The sequence below is a fragment of the Chamaea fasciata genome, unplaced genomic scaffold (assembly GCF_029207755.1).
Source record: "Chamaea fasciata isolate MVZ Bird 193981 ecotype frontalis unplaced genomic scaffold, bChaFas1.0.hap1 SCAF_25, whole genome shotgun sequence".
In the NCBI taxonomy this organism is placed as follows: Eukaryota; Metazoa; Chordata; class Aves; order Passeriformes; family Sylviidae; genus Chamaea; species Chamaea fasciata.
The window spans coordinates 1,355,190-1,375,984 of record NW_027094110.1 but is presented as its reverse complement, the minus strand read 5'-3'; the positions used below and the strand labels follow the sequence as shown (position 1 = coordinate 1,375,984).

General features: G+C 52.9%; 2 protein-coding genes across 5 annotated transcripts; one reads left to right on the top strand and one right to left on the bottom strand.

The window, feature by feature from the left end:
• Positions 1 to 736: 736 nt before the first annotated feature.
• On the bottom strand, positions 737 to 7,038 carry YOD1 (YOD1 deubiquitinase). Its single transcript, XM_066203790.1, has 4 exons — positions 6,831 to 7,038; positions 5,436 to 6,297; positions 3,915 to 4,210; positions 737 to 2,743 (listed from the first exon to the last, which is right to left on the bottom strand). Exons 1-2 carry the CDS (start codon positions 7,036 to 7,038, stop codon positions 5,591 to 5,593), a joined length of 915 nt encoding a protein of 304 aa, XP_066059887.1. The 3' UTR covers positions 737 to 2,743; positions 3,915 to 4,210; positions 5,436 to 5,590.
• Positions 7,039 to 7,685: 647 nt separating this feature from the next.
• On the top strand, positions 7,686 to 20,703 carry PFKFB2 (6-phosphofructo-2-kinase/fructose-2,6-biphosphatase 2). 4 transcript variants are annotated; one of them, XM_066203839.1, is made up of 15 exons: positions 7,686 to 7,853; positions 8,484 to 8,609; positions 8,690 to 8,786; positions 9,122 to 9,188; positions 9,328 to 9,402; positions 9,521 to 9,577; positions 9,995 to 10,119; positions 10,581 to 10,788; positions 11,982 to 12,128; positions 12,715 to 12,819; positions 13,440 to 13,569; positions 14,619 to 14,681; positions 15,211 to 15,284; positions 16,587 to 16,805; positions 17,351 to 17,419. In XM_066203839.1, exons 1-15 carry the CDS (start codon positions 7,751 to 7,753, stop codon positions 17,375 to 17,377), a joined length of 1,623 nt encoding a protein of 540 aa, XP_066059936.1. In that variant the 5' UTR covers positions 7,686 to 7,750; the 3' UTR covers positions 17,378 to 17,419. The 4 variants fall into 4 exon arrangements, with proteins under 4 accessions (XP_066059936.1, XP_066059935.1, XP_066059937.1 ...); XM_066203838.1 differs by lacking the exon at positions 7,686 to 7,853 and having other exon boundaries at positions 7,947 to 8,609; XM_066203840.1 differs by lacking the exons at positions 7,686 to 7,853; positions 16,587 to 16,805; positions 17,351 to 17,419 and adding an exon at positions 18,193 to 20,703 and having other exon boundaries at positions 7,947 to 8,609.
• Positions 20,704 to 20,795: the final 92 nt, after the last annotated feature.

Sequence of the window (20,795 nt, the reverse complement as noted above, 5' to 3'; positions counted from 1 at the left end):
GGTTGGTGCTCGCCTTTTTCACCGCAGCTTCCCAGAAGCCAAAAGTTTGCTGCCTGCAAAGGAAGGAGGTTGGAAAGACAGGCAGAGAAAGGGGTTTGGAAGGGAAGCTTCGGCACGGATTTATTTGTAGGGCCAGGTCTGCGCAGCTCAGGCTCCGTCTGCCTGTCCCGACCTGCAGCTGCTTTTGGCCCGGTTGGCTCCGTTCCCTGTGGGCACCGAAACCCTCGGCAGGCTCCTTCCCCAGGCAGCCCGGGGGCAGTTCCTGCACCTCTGGTGAAAGGCAAAGCCCCCCGAGATGCTCATCGGACTCATCTTCACACCTCAGGGACTCTGCTGGGCCATTTCTCCTGCTCTGAGCCCCTGGGTGTCACCTCTGCTGCCTCCCCCAGAGAAGGGCCCAGATGTCCCCACCCTGAGCAGGGTGACACTGATTCCCAGCAGAGCCTCCTCCTCGCTCTGACTTTGGGCTCTGTTGTTAAAATTAGAGCTTTTCCTGCTGATAAAGAAGGCTTCGGCCATTCCCCACACGCAGCGTGGACTTGTACCTGCTTGACAAGGTGCTGCTCACCTCACTGCAGATGTACAAACAGCCTGCAGGAAATTTCCAGGGCTGCCACAGCTGCCGGATTCATTCACATTTCCACGCTCCAATGATTGTTTTTTTCTTCCCTCCTTTAATTTGTATTTGTAGCAAAAGGCTGTTGTTGCCACACGCGTTCCCTGCTCGGCAGAAGGGGGAAGTGGAAACATCAGCTGATTAAAGCCGCGGGAAGACGGAGGGAAAGCAGATGAGCCAGAGGCTCCCACCGGCAGTGCCAAGTGCTGCTCCAGAAGGGAAAATGTGCCGGAGAGCAAATCAGCAAAGCAGAGGCTGCCGAGAGCCCCAGCCAGCCCCAGCCCTTGCTGCTCTCCCACGCTGGCCTGCAGCAGGTGAGGGATGGGGATGCAGCACGTCGGGAGCAGCCAGAGCTGCTGGAATGGTGTGACGACCAGGGATTGAGGGCAGGATTTGGTGCCAGTGCTTGGGGAGTTGTGCTGGATGGCACAGCATCGGCAGAGTTTAAATGTGCCCTTAATTAACGAAGTGGGTTTGATTTTAAATTAAGTCATTAATTTTAATTTGAAGTGGGAAATTCAGAGCTGAGCGGGTTTTGTCGAGCTGCGCCCGGTGCTGCTGAGGCTGCTCTGAGAGAGGGAGGGAACCAAAGCCGGGGTTATTTTGTTATTGCAGTGCCAGCAGGGTGTGAGTGAGCAGCAGCACGGGCAGGGGTGTCCTGACACCAGCAGGGCTCCAGTGTGGGCAGTCAAACAGGCAGAGCTGGCTGCCTGCAGCCCTGCCTGGGTCAGGAAAGTGCCACGACCCATTAGGAGAAATCTCGAAGCTCCTCTTGAACCAGGAGCCCAGAAAGAACCAGTTCTTTATCCACATCCCTCTCCCTGCAACAAACATAAATAGCTCCAACCCAAAAATAAGGTGTGATTTCACGGAGATGGCATGAAGGATATGCAAGGAGTCAAGTGATGCAGAGAAAACTTCCCAGTGCCCTGGAAGGACTTTGGCAGCTCCACAGCCCTGCTGAGCCTCACCCTGTTCCTAAACACGAGGGCACGAGTGACTCAGGCCTGGCCCCGGAGGAAAAGAATCCACACGGCGTCACTGATAAGATTCCTGTCGAGGTAAGGACGTTTATTTGACTCTGTGGGACTCTTGGGCACTTCTCCTTTGCCCAAATTGCAGGCACAGCCCGCGTGCTGACAAATCAGTTATGGAAAATGACAGGTAGTTAATGCCTCGCGTTGCACAGCACTCATTAAACCCCCACATGGCCGAGGAGCTCTGTTTATTATCTGTGTTTTACAGAAAAGAGCTGGAGAAGGGAGGTGAGGTGTTCCCACAGCTTGCTTACCATTAACACCAGAGGAGAGAAGGCAGCTCTCAAGCTTTAATAGCTCCCCAACATCTTCCTCAAGACTTTAATTAAAAATAATAGACAAGGGCACTGTGATCTTGGATAACCTGGTTTTGTTACCTCCTCTGTTATATTCCTGTTTCAGGGAGCATTTGGTGCTCAGACAGCTGAAACAGCGGGAGTGATTCCACCCGATTTGAAGGAGTTTTATTTGGGGCAAACCCGACGGCGGTTTTAGAGCTGGATGCAAAGTTTGATTTCAAATGCAGGCAGACACTTAATTGCACGGCAGCTGCAATTTTCCAAACAGCAAGCTGACAACTTTTAGTTCCTCTTCTGGAGAGTTTCCTGGGCAGGGAGAGGTTCCATGGGTGGGTTCTGCAGTGAAATCAGCCCAGTAGGGATGATTCAGCACTCGTGTGTCAGTTTGATTTCTCAGACACTCCCCCAGCTCCGGGCAGGCAGCAGAACACTTCTGTCCTCTCCTCGCTCGGCCCCGTCCCCTCCCGAGAGGAGAAGGGCAAACACCGCTGTGGGGTCACAGATCCAGAGCTGGGATATTCTCCAGGAGAGCAGGATGGGGACAGGAGACTGTCCCCAAAGTGTCACCGTGGCCCCCGCTGTGGCCGTGCTCAGGGGAAGGTGCTGATTTCAGATGTGCCATGGAACAAGACGTTCCTGTTCTCAGTATTGTCCCCAGAAACTGCTCCTTTGGTAGGAGTTTGCTCAGAACTTCGGAATTAGGTTTGTCCTTCAGAAATTCCAGTTGTTACTGACTTTCCCCCAGACTGCTCTTTCAGTCTATTGCATCCACGGAGTAGATCTGTGTAATACTGGACACAAATATTTGTGAAGTCTACTTCATAATTTATACATTTCAATGCATAAGAGATTCTGGAGGGATGTAAAACTCTCTTTACAGCTGATATCTCAGGTATCATATTTCCCAGAATCCCAGAGTGGTTTGGCTTGGGAAGGACCCTGAAGCTCATCTCATCCCATTCTGACATTCAGAGTTTATCCCACCATTAGAAGGATGCCATTTCTGGGATAATTCCGTGTCATTAAGGGCAGGAAAATTCTAGTTAAAAAGTACTAAAAAACAACCTAAAAATAATTTTTAAAAAGGAAAGGAGTTGTACTTTAAATCTATCCAGACTTTACATTTTTAATAATGGAGATACTTTTTTGTTTGGGAAAGTTTAGGAGAGCAAGGAGAAATTTTTCTCTTCTTCTTTGTCAGGCCTGTAACAATATCAACTTTTACAACCACAAATTACAGGTATTTGTTTGTTTTTTTTTAACCAAAGAGATTTTATTTTCTAGGCAACAAAAGAAAACATCCAAGCAGTGATAGTGACACGTCTCCTTCCAACGGAACTGATTCTCTCTTAGCAGATTCCCAATGCAAACATGATCTAGCAAAGCTCAACACTCTGGATTAAATAAAGCTCATTTTGTCAAATACTGCAACTGAGAAATACCAGAAAAAAAAAAAAAAAAGTTTTACACATTTAGAGAAACCCATCCAGGACACAAAGCTAAAATCTAAGGGTTTGCTCCCCAAAGGCAAGGCAGACAATAAATATGGATCTTCCACTTGTGTTTCAAAGACACCTCGTGCACCTCTCTGAGGTAGGTTATTGTGTCCAGGTGACAGGTGGCAAAGGGGGAGGATCAGCTCCTTGTCCCAGGCACGTCCCTGGGAAAGCTGAGAGCTCACTTGCCAGTCTCTTGGTCTCCTTCCTAGCCACTATTTCAGCTCAAGTAGTTATAACACAGTGTAATCTTCAAGTTCCTTTGAACTGTCAGGTATTTCTGGAAGTTTTTAAGCATCAGCTTCTACAGGGTTGGGTTTAATGTTGGGTTTTGGGGGGGGATTTATCTTCTTTTCCTAATGACAGGCTAAAAGCAGAGCGGGGTTTAACACTGGAAGCTAAAGTGGCTTTCTACAGGGAGCTCCCAACAGTGCTAATGTGTTTTAATACTGAATTAAAAACAAACCTGGTCCACAGTGCTCTGGGTGATTCTAGGCTGTTTCATTATTCATGCCTCAATTCAGCAAAGCACTTATGCAATTACGTTCTTTCTTCAGTAAAACCCTCCTGCATTTTCGAGATCCGACCGGGAGCCTCTGCTGAGAACTTGAAAGGTGATTTTTGCAGGAAAGGCGGTGTTGCTGCACCAGTTTGGGCAGGTGCCCGAGGGAACAGAGGCCTTTCAAACTGGGTTTTAGGCTCCACGCGGAGAGTGGGTTTATTTCTGCCTCAGTCCGAGGAGGCACGTTCTTGTTGCCCAGCCTAAAAGTGCAAGGAAGGCCACTCAAAACAGCAACAGAAGAATGGCAGGCAAAGGGTATTTTAAAATTCAAGAAACAAGGATGTGTTGCAGGCATTTCAAAGAAAAAAACCAAACAAATAAAAACAACATAAATCCCCGTCAGTAATATGCACCTTTACAGCACCTTTTAAAAGCCTTCAAAAGCACTTGCTGTTAAGCTCCACAGCCCCACTGTGAGGTAAGGTGTTCCAACTAAACCAGTTTCACCTTCCCTGGTTCTCAGCAGCCCAAGGAGTGGGGGGGGGGCACTTTTCCCAGCTTATTTTGTTCTGCATGTTCAGCTGCACCCTTTGTTATCACCATGGAAGTCTCCACAGCCAGTGGTGACGAATCAAACACATTAAGGCAGAAAGCAGATGGAATTTCAAGCCTCCCTCCTGGCTCTGGCCTTCAGAGGGCAAAACTTTTCACCAGCAAAGAGCGAGAACTCAACCTTAAAGTGCTCATTTACAGTATTAGGAAACTGGAACAGCTTAGTAACACCGTGGCCATGACTGGCCCTACTCAAGTAAAATATTCAATGTATTTAACAGAGTCACTTCCCTAACTAGTCACTTCCCTCTTGCAGGAATTTCCAATGCTACTATGAAGAAGAATCCCAAGTATTCCAGGAAACATGCTTATGCTCTGATGCAGTGTAAACACCAGGGGGGTTGAGAGTTATTTTTCAAGCAACTAAAAACTACCTACGGAGGATTAATAGGTTTTATTCAACACTTATCCATCTACTCATTAATTTAAAGGCTACACCTTAAAGCTTAGAGGCCATTGCTTTCCCTAAAGTTCTCTGCACACAAACTACACAAAGTCTATTCCTGATGGTAAAGGGCAGCTCAGAGATCCTCTTCCCACTACAAATGGTATTTTGATACTGGACATGATATTTCCATCACAGATCACGCACCAACACGAGCAGTTTGCCCTCTTGAGAGCTGCTCACGTGTGCAGAGCCTAATTCTCAGTGTAAGTGTGTTTCCCAAAGCCTCGGATTAACTGAATTACCCTGCCAACGTACATTCAGCACCTCGGAGGTGGACTTCACACCAGCGCTGGACAAGCCTGGCTGTGTCTGTCTGCTCAGATCACACACACACAGAGGGAAGGTGATGAAATCAAGGTGTGGCTGCCACCGTCCACCACCTGCCCAAGTGCCGTCCCCTCATTCCCAACCCCCCGTCCCCAAACCTGCGCGTCGGCCACCACCGAGTCAATTCTCTTTTCGAGCTCCGTGAACGGAATCTTTATGATTACACGAAACAGCTTATCTGGAGACTCCAGAACGTGATCCCGGAGCGCTGAGGTAGTCGATGGCACCTTCCTCCCGGCGGCGGCTGAGCCTCTCACACCTCCCCGAAGTTGGTGTGCCCAGTCTCCTTGGCGTGTTCCCTGGCCTGCAGCTGCCCCGTCAGTCCCTTCTGGCACACCATGCAGCGCAGGGCGAAGCGGTTCACGTCCGTGAACTGCCTCTTCCTGCGGGCCTCATCGGCCAGCTCCAGGGCTTGTGCCAGCACCACGTCATCGCTGCTGGGGAAAATGGTCTGGGGGGGAAGGTCAGAGCCGGGCAGGCGCCGCTCCAGCGGGTCGTAGTGGATCCCATCATAAATCAGCAGCACGCGCTTGCTGTACCCGGCGTCCTCCCCGAAGCGGTCGATGCGCACGGTCTGCGTGTCCACCACGCAGATCTCGCACTGGTAGAACTTGGAGAGGATGGAGACCTCGATGGCTCCCCCCCAGGTCTCCTCCCTGCGGATCCAGTCACAGTAGTCCCGGTTGGTTTTACCCAGCACGGCCTCGCTGTAGGACTCGGGGTCGCTGGCCACGATGTGGGCGATGAGGTTGCGCATCTCCGGGGCGCAGCCGGGGTCGTACACGCCGCCCTCCACCACGTAGGACACGCTGGTGAACAGGCACGAGTTGTCTGCTGGCACCACCCTCCTGGCCAGCACGGGCACGGCTTCCCGCACAGGCTGCGACATGGCTTTCTTGGCCACCACGGGAGAGGCAGGCTCGGGTTTGGATGTGTCCTCTTCCACGATCAGAGTGTCACCTGCCAGACAGGAGGAGGGACGGGTCAGAGGCACGTTAAGGGGGGGATTTAAAGCTGCTGCTGCTCCTCAAACACAACAACGCGGCTGTGCTGTCATTGCTGAGGATGGCAGAAGAGAATCACGGAATGGTTTGGGGTTTTGTCCCAAGGACGGGGACACCTTCTGCCAGCCCAGGCCGCTCCGAGCCCCGTCCAACCCGGCCCCGGCCACTCCGCCCGTTTCCCCAGCCCGGCATCCCGCTGGGAAACAGCCCCAGCCTACAGCCGGCGGCAGCACAACGGTCCCCGCGGGACTCACCTGGCCCGGTCCCCGTCCCCTCCAGCCCCTCCGGAGCCCCGCCAGGCAGCCCGAGCACCACCGGCCCTTCCAGCGAGCAGGACGCGCTGCCCAGCCGGTGTCACCTCCCCCGGCAGCAGGAACCGGCCCGACCGCCGGCTGATGAGGGGCGTGTGTACCGCGGCCCCTTTAATTAACATAATTACAGCCGGCGGGGCAGCAGAGCCCGCAGAGCGCCGCCCGCCGCCCTGCTCACCCGAGTGGATGCCGAGCTCGCCCAGGCGCCGCTCGCCGTCGCTGAGGTCGAGGCTGCGCGGCGGGAAGCCGTGCAGGAGGCGCTGGGCGGGCGCGGGCACTCCGGTGAGCGCGGCCAGCGCGGCCTGCATGTCGCGGAGGCGGGAGTGCGGCGACAGCCCCGGCAGCGCGTGCGAGCCGCTCCGGGCCTTGCAGCGCAGCCGCAGCATCCTCGGGGCCGCCGCCGCACCGGCCGCCGCCGCTTCCGCTTCCGGCCCCCGCGCCCCCGCCCCGCTCTCGCGAGGACACGCGGCGTCCCACCCCCCCCCCCGGCGGCGGGCGGCCAATCGGAGCGCGGCCCCGCCGGGGGGTTAATTTGCATAGCGCGTGTCTCATTTGCATAGAGCCGGGCGCCGCGCCCGTGTCATTGGTACGACACGCCGGGTGTCTGATTTGCATAAAGAAGTGACCCCTCCCCCCCGCTCCATTTAATTTGCATGCAGCCGGACGCCGCCTGCCATTTCATTTGCATAACGCGAGGTGTTGCCCTGAGTTCCCGTCCCCTCCCTTCCCCGATGATTGCCTCCTATTTAATTTGCATAGCCCGCCTTAATTTGCATAGATGCGCGAGCGCCGCTCCCCTTTCACCACCGCCCATCTCATTTGCATGGCGCGCGCGCTCCCCTTCCCCTCTCGCCCCGCCCACCGCCCTCCCGGCCTCGTTTGCATACAGCGCCAGGCTGCCCCGCCCTCCCTATCTCATTTGCATACAACGCGTGGCTGCCCCGCCCACCCGGTCTCATTTGCATACAGCGCGCGCCCCCGCGCGCGTGACGCGGGCCCGTCCTCCCGCCCCGCCGCTCCCCTTTTCCCGCGTGTCCGCTCCCGGGGACCCGGGTTCCGTCCCCGCTCCGCCGGGCGCGCGCTCCGCCGCTCATTTGCATGCCATTTGCATGCGGCGCGGAGCGGCGGCGCGGAGCCATGTCGGCGGCGCCGCGGGGCTGCGCCGGGGCCCCGCGGGGCAGGGCCGGAGAGAAGCAGTGCTGTGAGTAACCCCGGCCCCGGCGGGTGGTGAGGGGGAGGATGCGCGCTCCGTGTCCGCCAAGAAATGAAATAAAGAGCTGCGGGGGGAGAAGGCTGCGCGGGGAGAAGCGCGCGTTTGCCCCGAAGCTCGCATCCATCCCGCGCGGGACGCGCTCCGAGCGCGGGTCCCCGGCTGTCCCCTCCCGCCGTTCCCCTGTCCCGCTCCCCCCCAACCTCCCGGCTGCCGCATCCATCCCCATCCCGTGCTTTGCCCCCCAAACCCGCCTCTCCACGGCCGTTCTCGGAGCTTGCTCGGGCTGTTTGCTGAGAGAACGTGACCGTTTTGTTAAAAACATCTTTCGTTCGCCCTTGACGGCTCCTGCCCGGACGGTAAATGCTTTTAACGCTAAAAGCCCCATTAGGCAGCGATGCTGCCGCTCCGCCTCATTAACAAACACCGGGGTGACCACGGAGTGGTCACAGCGGCTCATTAACGACAAGGACACAACGCGAGCCCGTCCTGGGATGCACGGAGGTGCTTTATCCACCGGGACATGGGATGACGCTGGTCTGGGTCTCACTTTATGCTCCGCAGCGCCGCTGATGCTGTTTTGGGGTGGTTTTGGTTTGGTTTTTTTTTTTTTTTTTGCAGCATGGGCTTCCTACATGACCAACTCCCCGACGCTGATCGTGATGATCGGGCTGCCCGCGCGGGGCAAGACCTACATGTCCAAAAAGCTCACCCGCTACCTCAACTGGATCGGGGTGCCCACCAAAGGTGTGTGGGGACACCCCTGCCCCGTGCCGGGCCCCCCCGCCAGTGCAGGGCCCTCACACTCCCCTCTCCCGTGTGTGAAGTGTTTAATTTAGGGGTGTATCGGCGCGAGGCGGTGAAGTCCTACAAGTCCTACGATTTCTTCAGGCACGACAACAAAGAGGCCATGGAAATCCGCAAGTGAGTCCCTGCCCCGTGGAGGGCTGGGGGCACTGGAGCCTTGGCAGGCTGCGTGTCCGAGGAGCAGAAATAACCCTGAGTGCCCGGGGAAGGAAGGAGGAACGGCACAGCCTGTGCAGGGATCCTGCCAGGGATGGGCGTGGGAGTTTGGGGCTGGCACAGAGCTCGGGGGCGCCCAGGGTCAGGTCACAGATGGAGGTGTCCCCAAATCTCTGGGGCTCTTAGGGGGGTGCAGGGGTGGCAGGGAGGTGTTTGAATGCCTCCCTGCTGGCTCAGGAGCTTTGCTGTGGGAATGCTTTCCATCAGCTGTGACCATCCCTATTTCTGTCCCGCAGACGCTGTGCCCTGGTGGCTCTGGAAGATGTGAAGTCTTATCTCCTGGAGGAGTGCGGGCAGATCGCTGTAAGATCCTCTGCACTAAAAGTAGTTCTACATCAGGGCACTTCGAAGCTGCCTGGAGTGTTGGGGGACCTGATTTGGGGCTGGGGTTTAAAAGTCTAAAGATAAACTTGCTCGGTGCTCCTTCCTCTTTTTCTGCCAGGTGTTTGATGCCACCAACACGACTCGGGAGCGACGGGACCTGATCTTAGATTTTGCGAAGGAAAATGCTTTCAAGGTAGTGCTTTAATTGCCTGTTAAATTTGCAGTCGCTGCCCCGAGGGCCATTGTGGCTCCCCCGGCGCAGGAGCTCTCGAGTTTGGACTCTGAGATGTGCTTCTTTGCCTTCTCCCGAGGTGTTTTTCGTGGAGTCTGTGTGTGACGATCCCGAGGTCATCGCTGCCAATATCCTGGTGCGTGCTGCCCTTCCCGGGCTGCCGTGGGAACTCTCGGGGCAAGGTCACGGGCTGGGGGAGCTCCTGAGGATCTCTGCAAACGCCTCCCTCTCGCCTTTCACCTGCTGAATAAGGAGCCGGGATTTGCAGGTTTATTAAAAGCCGGAGGTGCCTTTATGTGAGAGTGTGGAAATCAAACGGAGCCGGGCAATCGGGTGACCTTGGAGCGCTGTCCTGGCCAGGGAGGGAGGGCAGAGCTCGGAGCCAGCGCTGTCTGTCAGGGCCAAGCGCTTCAGTGCCTCAAGAGTCGCCCTTTGTTTCCTCAGCCAGGAGCAGGTTTTTTCCTCAGGGCAGCCTTAAACAATGCGGATTTGTTTCAAAAAGTGGGGGGATAATGTTATTCGTCGGTGCTTTTGTTCCCTTTCTGTTGGGCAGGAGGTGAAAGTTTCCAGCCCCGACTACCCAGAGAGGCACCGGGAGAACGTGATGGACGATTTCCTGAAGAGGATCGAGTGCTACAAGGTCACCTACCAGCCCCTGGACCCGGATGCCAGTGACAAGTAAGATAATCCCTGAGGTGCCCTTTGTCCTCGGGCACTTGAGCCGCTTTGCTGGGCTCAGGATGCTCCAACACCTCTGCTCTCCCCAGGTGAGACTGTGTGCAGGTCGATCACGGGTCCCAAGTGAGATTTGAAGGGATTTTTCTCTGTGTGCTGCAGAATCACAGCATGGTCTGGGTTGGAAGGGATCTCAAAGCTCAGCTCTAAAAGCCATGGGCAGGGACACCTTTCACTATCCCAGGCTGCTCCAGGTCCTCTCCAACCTGTCCTTGGGCACTCCAGGGATCCAGGGGCAGCCACCCTGTGCCAGGGCCTCCCCACCCTCCCAGGGAGGGATTTTCAAGCCCAGCAGTTCAGAGCCTGTCCTGCCTTTCCTAGAGGAGGAGCAGCTGGGTGCCACCCGCAGGCACCTCGTTTTTAAAACTAGCCCTGTGGGCGTTCTTATCTTATGTCGACTCCAGAGACCTTTCCTTCATTAAAGTGATCAACGTGGGCCAGCGCTTCCTGGTCAACCGGGTGCAGGATTACATCCAGAGTAAAATTGTCTATTACCTGATGAACATCCACGTGCAGCCCCGCACCATCTACCTGTGCCGGCACGGCGAGAGCGAGTACAACCTGGTGGGCAGGATTGGTGGGGACTCGGGGCTGTCACCCCGGGGGAAGCAGGTACGTGGGGGCTGTGTCTGTGCCCTGGGAGCTGGGCTTGAGCCCTTGGAGTGGCTGCCCGGAGCAGAGGCTAGATAACACTAAGAAAATAGGAGCAGGTGTTTATTTAAGGCCTTCAATAGGCACACAGAAGCCTCCCAGAGACTAAACCTGAAATGAATGATGGCCACGAGTTCTTCTGACCGAAATAAGTTTGGTCCATTTGCATATCAGGGCTTAATTCTCCAATTCCAGCTTCAGGTAATGAAGTCACGTCCCCCCAGCTCGCTCCCCCATAATTCACTTTGGTTTATACTTTTCTGAGGCTGTAGGGTGTCCTTGAGTTCCACGCCCAGAGGGATTGTTTTGTCTGCCCAAGGTGTGAAGACAGGATAAAGTAGTTAGACATTATAAAATAGTTAGACAATATAAAATAGTTAGCATAAAATAGTTAGACAGCATAAAGTAGTTGGGCAACATAGAATAGTTAGTGTAAAGTAGTTAGACAGTATAAAGTAGTTAAACAGTATAAAATAGACAGTATAAAATAGTCAGACAGTATAAAGTAATTAATACTATTAACACTTTATATGGAGTTTAGAGTTAGGCACTAATGCAGTACAGGATTTGGAAATTGGAAAGGTTAAAATCTGAAGGCATCAGGGCTCTGTGTCCCCACAGCCTCGATGCTGTGAGCAGCTGCAGCCTCCCCTGCCCCCTTGATGCCTCAGGATTTTATATTTTCCATTTATTCCATCTTTCATATTTTCCATCTCTTTGTAATCCTGCAGTTCTTTGGTGTGTGACTCCAAACTCCACACACAGTGTGAGCTGCTGTTCTCTCATTTTGACACAACAGTTCCTCTCCAGGCCTGGGAACCCAGGACACCTCACTGCCTCAGGCCCTGAGAAATTTAAACAAAAGTGAGTTGGGGTGGGGGGGGGGGGCAAATTTGGGTTAAATTAATTCATTACCTGAAGCTGTAATTGGAAGATTAACCCCCAATATGCAAATGGACCAAACTGATTAAAGTGTGCAAACCCGTGACAATTGTTCATTGTTGGGGGGCTTTGTCTGCCTGACATGTACCTGAAAGCCCTTCAATAAATACAAATAAACTGCTTTTTATTCTCTTAATTTGATCTGGCCTGTGTTTTTAGGGAGCCCAAAAAGGCATCGCCCCCCCTAACCTCCCCGGAGCTTTTGTCCCCAGTTCTCCCAGGCGCTGAAGAAGTTCATTGAGGAGCAGGAGATCGTGGACCTGAAGGTGTGGACCAGCCAGCTGAAGAGGACAATCCAGACAGCCGAGTCCCTGGGGGTGCTCTACGAGCAGTGGAAGATCCTCAACGAGATCGATGCTGTGAGTTGAGAGGCTGCTCCAAAACCTCAGCTTTTCTAGCTGGGAAATGATGTTTAGAGCTGAATTAATCACCACAAAGCCGGCTGTTCTCGGTGGATTTGTAGCCATGTTTTTTGTATCGTGGGTTTCAGCCGTCCAGGACGAGCTTTGGGGTGGTTTGGGTACAGGGCTGAGGGTGTTCAGAGCTGCCAGGTCTGGCTGGGGACATTGCAGCTGGTGAGGAGGAGGAAAATAACACTGAAGCTCCCAGACATCTGTCACACCCTCCTGGCTGGGCAAAGGTTGCTGCTCCCACTCTGATGCTCTCAGGAAATTGCAGGGTGGTTGCTGGGGAAGCCAGAGCTCATTTTTCATCCCCGACAAACACCAGGGACGTTGTCCTTCTTTGGTTTGGAGATAAAAACCAAAGCTCAGCCTCTTCAAACCACCCTGGAACCCGCACTGAGGGGCAAGGCTGGGTCAGATGCAACACCCAAAATTTCCATGCCATAAAGGGAGCCCTGATCTCAGCCTGTGCTTTTCCTTCCCTCCCTGTCGTGTCTCTGGTGAAATGGGGTTTGTGGTCAGCAGCTTTTCCTTCCCTCAGGGGGTCTGTGAAGAAATGACCTACGCAGAAATCGAAGCCAAGTACCCGGATGAGTTTGCCATGAGGGATCAGGAGAAATACCTTTATCGTTATCCTGGAGGGGAGGTGAGCACCCTAAAGAGACAGCAATACACAGTGCAGCCAAAGAAAACACTCAGGTGTGGGGCTGGAGTTAAAACTGACTCAGTTTTCAGTTATTCTGCCCATGTTTGCGTGCAAACTGAAAACATTAGGTGCCCAATTCTCTTTGGGGGGAAATGTTTCTTGATTTCCCTCATTGGGGTGTGCACATGATGCTTTTCAGTGCATGCATTTGGCCACTTGCTGGGTTCTGCCTGAATCCCAGGCTGGAATTGTCACTGGGAAACAAAATGACCGTGAGCGTGGCCTGGAGTCATTTCTGGGTTGACTTCCCACCCTGTTGAAATGAATCATTTCCTATTTTATTTGGGTTTTTTCCTGACTGCGCTCACTGAGTTCCCAGTAACCTGAGCCCTCCCACAGTCTGAGGCTTCTGACCCTGAATTTTGCTTTCTGCTGTTGGCTTTTTTTTGTTTTGTTTTGTTTTGTGGAGGTTTTATTTACTATTTTTACCACCTCACCCATGACCTCCTCATTTCGCTGCTTTAACTGACATTTCCCTGAACGTGAGGCTCTTAATTGCCGCCTCTGCTTCTACCCCGTGTTTACACAACCCCTCGACCAATTCCTGTTTGGTTTTCCAGTCCTACCAGGACTTGGTGCAGCGCCTGGAGCCGGTAATTATGGAGCTGGAGAGGCAGGGAAACGTCCTGGTCATCTCCCACCAGGCGGTCATGAGGTGCCTCCTGGCTTATTTCCTTGACAAGAGTGCAGGTACAGAAATAAAGGGATGGTGCTGGGGCTGGCTCCTCTCCCTGCTTCTCCTCACAGGGATTTTTTTGGGAGGGGTGGTTTGTAATGACTGGGTGGGGTTTTTGTTTTTTGGGGTTTTTTTTTGTTTTTTTTTTTTAGTTTTTTGGGGTGGTTTTTTTTGGGTTTTTCTGGGGTTGTTTTTTGTTGTTTTTTTTTTTTTTGTTTTGTTTTTTTTTTTTTTTGGTTTGGCTTTTTTTTTTGTTGTTTTAATGAGGGAAAAGCTGTTTGAAAAAGGAGGAAAGGAGACATTTCAGCAGTGCTTTAACCCTTGCAGTGCAGCAGTGCAAGGAGCTCCCCCGGGGATGTGCTGCTGTTTTTCTGCCCAGATGTTGTTCCTGGAGCTGTTTCCAGCAGCAGCCCTTACAGAACGTGTAGGGGATTGGTTTTTAATGTAAAGAAAAAGTTTCCTGATGAATTAAAGTGCCTCAGTGGCCTTGAAGGGTTGGCAGGAGTGCTCCATCCCAGGAAAGTGCTGATTTCTTGCACACAGCTGGAAGGTTCCAGTCTGCTGCAGGCTCCAGTGAGTGGCACTAGAGCTTCATAAAACTGCTGATGAAGTTCATAAACTTCTAACAGACTTCATAAACCTTCAAACACAGCTCTGAATAAATCTCCTGTGGGCCCGTGGCAGCTGTTGCTGAGGTGTTTTCCCACTGGAGGGGTTTCCTCTGGCTGGCCCAGTGCTTTGGAGGTGGAAATGATGGAATTGTTTGGGTTGGAAAAGCCCTTTGGGAGAGTTGGGTCCAACCCTAAACCCAGCACTGCCAGGTTTTGGAGAGCCCTGAGCCACACTGGGCTCCACTTTCCTTTCCAGCTCGTGTATTTTGATTTTCTGAGTCTCCCTGCTGTCAGAGGGAATGTCTGGGTGCCATCCACAGGCACTCCCAGGACAATTTCCATTCCATTTGGGTCGAAGGGCCCCTTAAAAGGGTTTAATCCAACCCTTCTGAGATGGGTTCAGGGGGGCTGTGGCATCCCAGGTGACCCCGTAACACTTTTCTCTGTCCCAGATGAGCTGCCCTACCTGCGCTGCCCCCTCCACACCATTCTCAAGCTCACACCTGTTGCCTATGGTAAATAAACTGCTTTGTTTTAATTTTTAATTTCAACTCCCGTCCCGCTTTGTGTGTGGGGATGTTATGGGCAGGTTTGTGTCCGTGTCTGGCAGCACCTGGCCGTGCTCTAGAAGCTTCTGGTAGTACACGAACAGGTTATTTCCTGGTTAACAAAGCAACAATTAACCGAGAAAAGGGTTCTGGAGGGTTGGGGGAGCAGATGTGGAGGTGCAGGGTCTCCTCCCCTGGCCTCTCTTTTAGATTGGATTTTCCCTGTGGGTGTGGCAGGCTGTAGCCTCCAGACTTGGGCTTTAAAAGTCAGTTAAAATTGGCTTTTCTGTGCCCAAATTGGCTTTTCTGTGCAGCCCAGATAAGGCAGGCCTGGGCTCTCACACTGCAAACCAGCAGGCGAAGTGTAAAATTCTGTTCGTGGGGTGACCTGTGGATTAATGAGCTGTGCTATTGTTTATAAATCAGAAATTTATTCCTTTCCCTGCTGTTTTTTTAATCAATGACTCATTTAAACTTCTCTTTCTCTTGGGTGAAGGCTGCAAAGTGGAGACAATTGCCCTGAATGTGGAAGCAGTGAACACCCACCGGGACAAACCCTCCCTGAACTCAGTAAGTTTGGCTGCACCCCTCTGGCTGCACCTTCTCCAAAATCAGTCACAGACCTGCTAGGAGTGCCTGGTGCCTTTCAGTGAGCAGAAGGATTGCCTTCAGAAATAACCCCCAGAAGCAGAATTAATTCCAGCGTGCATTAGTGCTTCCCAGGCCAGGGGGGGATATTTTGATATTTTCATATTTTGATATTTTTCTGTTTCTTCAGAGGTGTCGTGGGGAACAGAGTGGGCAAATTTAGGGCACAGATTTTAAACTCCAGGTCTCCTTCTCAGTTTTCCATGCAGTGTTTGTTGCTGGTGCTTATTGGTAATTTCAAAAAAGACTTGGCAAAAGGGTTAAAGGGGATTTTCCTCTTTGTCTCGATGAGTTTTCCCTTTGTGAAATCCTCTCTCTGCTGTTGGCCATCCACCTTGTAACCACGTCCTAAATCTGGGGGAGCTGCTGATCTTTGAGCTCCTGGGTTCTGCAAACCCCGTGTTCCAAAGGGACTCTCAGGGAAACCCTCAGTGACTGCCTCTAATTAATGCCCCCAATTAGAGAGCACACACCAGCTCTGCTCTGCTGGCTCACAGGAAGTCTGCATCCATCTGATTTTAGGTGGTTTTGGTACATTTAGGCTTTTTTTTTTTGTATTTTATGAAGAGCTCTTGGGCTGGGATCTGGTCATTCTTTTGTGCCAAGGGGCTGCAGCTGTGGCTGGAGGGTTTGTGGAGCTGTCAAACGCCAAAGTGAGGATGTTGGGCATGGTTTGTTTGGGTCCTCGTGGTTTCCAGCACGTCCCTGCTCATGGCGAGGGGTTGGATTAGGGGACGTTTAAAGGTTCTTCCAACCCAAACCACTCTGGGATTTGTCACTTTTCTCACTCCTCTGTGATCCCTGCATGGAAGTCATTGCTGCCCTCTTGGAGGCTGTTTCTGTTCTTTGCTTTGCTTGGGGGACGCAGCTGCTTTGTGGCAGGAGAAACAGGAAGGAGGGAGAGTTTTCTCTTTGCTTATCTCTCTTCTCCCCCTGAACTGATCGTGCAGAGAGAGAAAAAAAAAAAAAATAAAAAACATCCGAAACCAAACCCAAACAGAGCCACCTAAGCAAAACAAAAACCCCAAAGGGAACTAAAACTGCTGAAAAAATCGCTTTGCAGTTGGGTCCAGGATGGATGAAGTTGTTTCCCAAGCTGGGGAAGGCCCAGCCCGGTGCGGGGTCACCGGGACACTCAGGGTGGGGTGCTGCAGGCGTGTGACGTGGCTTTAAACTCCGGTTCCCCCCTTTTCATTCCTGGTGATTCCCTCTGTGTGGGACCAGCACGGGCCCCCCAGCAGGCAGAGCCCTGTGAGGATGAGGAGGAACAGCTTCACCCCGCGGGCAAGCGCCGACACCGTAAAGCGCCCGCGGCACCACAGCCTGGGCAGCAAACCCCTGCACCTGCCGGGGCCTCTCCCATCCCTGGAAGCTCGAGGGCCTTTCCCATCCCTGGAAGCTGCAGAAGGGGCTGAGCAGCCACAGCTGGAGGTCACTGGCCAGGTGGTACCTTCCCCCTGCTCCCCCCGTCCCCACCATCACCCGTGGTCCTCTCTGAAAGCCAAGATCCTCAGCAGGGTTCCACGTGTTTGTGCGTGGAAATCATCCAGCCTGGATTGGATTAAGGGGAAAAAAAAAACCCCAAAACTACCAAAAAACTCCTGAAAACCAGCCCCAAAACAGAAAAATCCCCGCCCCCCCCCATCCGAGTGGAATTCTGGTGCCAGTCGTCCAGGATCAGGCTCCTCGCAGGCGGGTTTCCATCAGTGGCTTTTGGCAGGGGGGTTCATTCTGGGCAGGGTTTTGCCTCTGGGCTCAGACCTGATTGGAGCAGTTCCAAACCCCCTCTTTGTCCCGGTTTTCTCCCTGCAGCCAAGTGATGCCCCTGCCTCCTCCCACCTCCTGCTGCCACGCAAACCTGCCCTGGGCTGACACGAACTTCTGGGGCTGCCTCACTCCTCCCCTCGTTCTGCTTTGCTGCTTTTCCTATCTCAGTCTCCTTTAAGATGCACTATGAGCCCTGCTGTGCTTCTCTGTTTCCTTTGCAGCCTCCAGAGGGAAATGCTTGCCCCTGAGTCCCACTGCAGGCAGCTCTGGGTGTGCTCTCTTTGGGCTTAGTAAGTGGCATTTCTCTTGATTCGTGTTGCGTGGCAAAACCGCTCTGGGCAAAGGCAGACCCACGGAGCAGAAGGGATCTTGTGCTGGATTAAAGCCGAGGTTTTGGGGGGCATCCGTGGGGCTGAGCCTGCTGATCCAGGGGCTCTTGGTGCTGGTGCTTGTGCTTGCGCTGGCTGCTGCAGGTTGTGTTGGGAGCCCAGCTTGCTCCAGCCCTGGATCAGGACGTGGGATGGCTCCACACCGGTGCTGAGCGGGGCTGTGCCCAGGACAAGGTGTGGTGGCCTTGCTGCTCTCAGGGATTTTGCAGGAGTCCCTGGATCGTGGATTTATTGACTTTCGCTGCCTGAGTGTGTTCCTGGTGTCTGTTGGGCCCTGAGTGAGGCAGAGGAAGGAGTTTTATCGAAGCTCTGAGTATTTATCGTGGTTAATATGCCAGGTGGTCACTGTGGGTGGTTCTGGAGGTGTGAGTCCCCATGGAGGAGGTAAATAACGTGAGCAGCCCTGAGTAACTCACTACTCCTGAGCTTCTCCACCTCTCTGAGCTCGTGTGGGCTCAGGCTGTGATGGGAAAACCCTTCAGGAGGGCTGGCAGGAGGTTGAGGGGAGATGTAAAGAGTGAAACACGGATGGAAGGGATGAAGTAGACGCTCAGGTGGTTCCTGCCATGGAATCCATGGAGCTGGAGTCCCCTCTCCATGTGCTGAGCTGTCTCCTGCTGTTCCCCCTGCTGCCTTCCCTGCTGTGACCTCTCCTGTGTCTCTCCTCCCTGCAGAGAATGGCCACTTTAGCAGTGTAGGGGCTCCTGCTCTCACCTTGGATCCAGCCGGGAATTCCGGGGCCAGGAGAAGACGGAGCAGCTGCCCCTGGAGCATCCCTGGAGCCACCCTGGCCACTCCTCGCCTTGAACTGTGACTTTCGAGCCTGTCTGTGTGTCTTTTCTTTTCCAAATGCTGGGATGTCTGTCCACGGGGCTGGAGAAGATGGGTTGTGGAGACTTTTTTTTTTTCCCCCAAGCTGCTTTTAGCGCTCGTAAGCCAACGCATCCCCGGGTGTTGAAATAGTGTCCCACGTCTTTTCCTCCTGGCCAGGTGCCAAAATTAACCGCAGTGGGAGGACAAAATAATCATGTTTTTACTCAGTCAGGCAGCTTTTCTTTGGAAGAGGCATTTCCAGGCCAAATCCCTGAGCTTTTATTTCTCCGTTGCCGTTTCCAAGTTATTTCCAAGTGATATCCGAGTTCAAACTCGATTTTTTTTCTTTTTTTTTTTTGGTGGAGCCCCAGGTCGGGTTTGACTTTCCCTCCCTGGGTGCTGGTGGGAATCCCCCCAGTCTGAGCCAGTTCCTTTGCCCTGGGAATGTTTTTGCCTGGATGTGACAGCCAGGCCAGCACATCCATCCCCGGGGCTGCCTCCAGTGAGGGACAGAGGGCAACAAACCCTCCTGGCCCTCTCCGGGAGCTGCACAGCTCCCAGTGCTTCAAAATCCCACCTCAAAACCTATTTTAGCTTCTCATCCCCAGCTAAACTTCATCCTCTCACTCATTTTTGCCTGTTCCTAAAAACATTTTAGGGATATTTTATCAATTTAACCCCCCAAAAAGATGGGAGCGTGGCTGGGACCAGCAGGGCTCCTGGGCAGGGTTTGCAGGAAGCACAAGGGTTTTTTGACCAGTTTTCTTTATAATACACCAAATTTAAGGCCCACAGTGAGCTTTTAACTCGCCTGTGAATAAGCTGTGAACGTTGCCAGTGCTGCCTTTCGTAGTTTTTAAAGCTGTTGTAGAGTTTAGAGCACAGGTGGTGCGGCTCTGCGTGTCTTAACTTAAACCCTTTCCTAAAATCCCCAAATTTCCACTTCTCTCCCCCAAGTCTTGACCCCCAGCTGCTCTTGCAGCAAGGGCAGCACCCTGAGGGTGGGTGAAGAAAAGGAACTTTTGGGTGCAGAGCAGGAGGCTGTTCTGGACCCGCTGTTCCCAGGTGACTCCAGGTTTTATCTGAGCAGTTCTGAGCCCCAGATGTTGCTTGTTTTAAACGTGTAAATAAATGTTGGGTATTCTCACAGCAGGGAAACTGTGCCCTGGCTGTGGGGGAGTCAGCAGCCCCAGAGCCTGAGGCTTGCCTGGGCATTTTGAGCTCAGATTTGGTGGTTTTAAACACTCCCAGAGCTGTAATTTGATAAAACTGAGATAAGAGAGGACCAAGGCACTAATCTGGACCCCTCAGGATTTCTGAGGAGCAGAAAAATGTGTTGATCTAAAGCAATTGTGCCACAGAGGGGTGGAATTCAGTGGTGAAAAATTGAGTTTTAATGAGTTTTTTCTCCTCAGGACTTCCCATCTCCCCCCCCCCAGGTCTGGTCTTGGGTTTTAAATGCTTTTGTGCTTAGAAATAAACCAGGAAAAAACCCACAGTTAAATGTTGAAGGAAGAGATTTCGAGCCTGTCCACGGCAGTCCTCACACTCCGGAACTCTCTGAACGCACAAACCCGTCCTCGTCAGGCTGCTCTGAGCAAACCAACCCCTCCTGCTCTGCGGGGAGAGGAGTGGAAAACGTACTGTAGGATGTTTACGCACAAAAAAACGCTGGGATGAACTTGCTGGAGAGTTCCTTGCGTTCGTGTCACTGGGCAGCGAATGATTGTAAGGAGACAAAAAAAAAAAAAAATAATCTATATTTTTACCTGCTGGGATTTGTGGATGTCGCTGTTGATGTGTTGGTGGTCGTGACTTATTTGGGGTTTTTTTTTAAAATCCCTTTCGGGGCTGTGGGATGGAATTTCATCCTCCTCTGCAGCTTTTGTGCCTCAGTGCTTTGATTAAAGCTTTTTCCTTCCTGCTTTTTTTAGCCTCGAAAAGGTGGAAAGCAAACACGCCTGGGGCGGGGCAGCAGCCGATTTTTGGGAGCAGATTTTGGGTCCTGCTGAGCCCTCGGGGGGCTGCAGGGCTGGGCTGATGCCAGTGGGCATCTCCTGGCAGCTCCCTGTGCCAGGGATTTCCTTGAAACCACCTGATTTCCTTGGCACCGGGCCTGCAAACACCCCGGGATAAACAAAGGTTGCACAAGAGCTGCAGCTCTGTCCGGGGTGTTTATTGAGAGGGATCTCACCCAGCTGCTTTGTGAACTTCCCTGCTCTGCTGCCTTCTAAGCGGGTTTTGGTTTGTTGTTAGGTTTCAAACGCTGCAGTGTCTGTCAGCTCGTGCTGCGTGTTGTGTGCCCTGTGCGCTTGAGCATAAATACCTGTCGGTGTTTATTTACAATAAAGAGACTTTAAAAAAACCACACACACAGATCGTTTCCTCTGTTCTTTTCCACTGTTTGCTCTCTCTCTGCTCCGTGTGCTGGTTCTCGGGGAGCCACTGGGATGTGTTTGGAGGA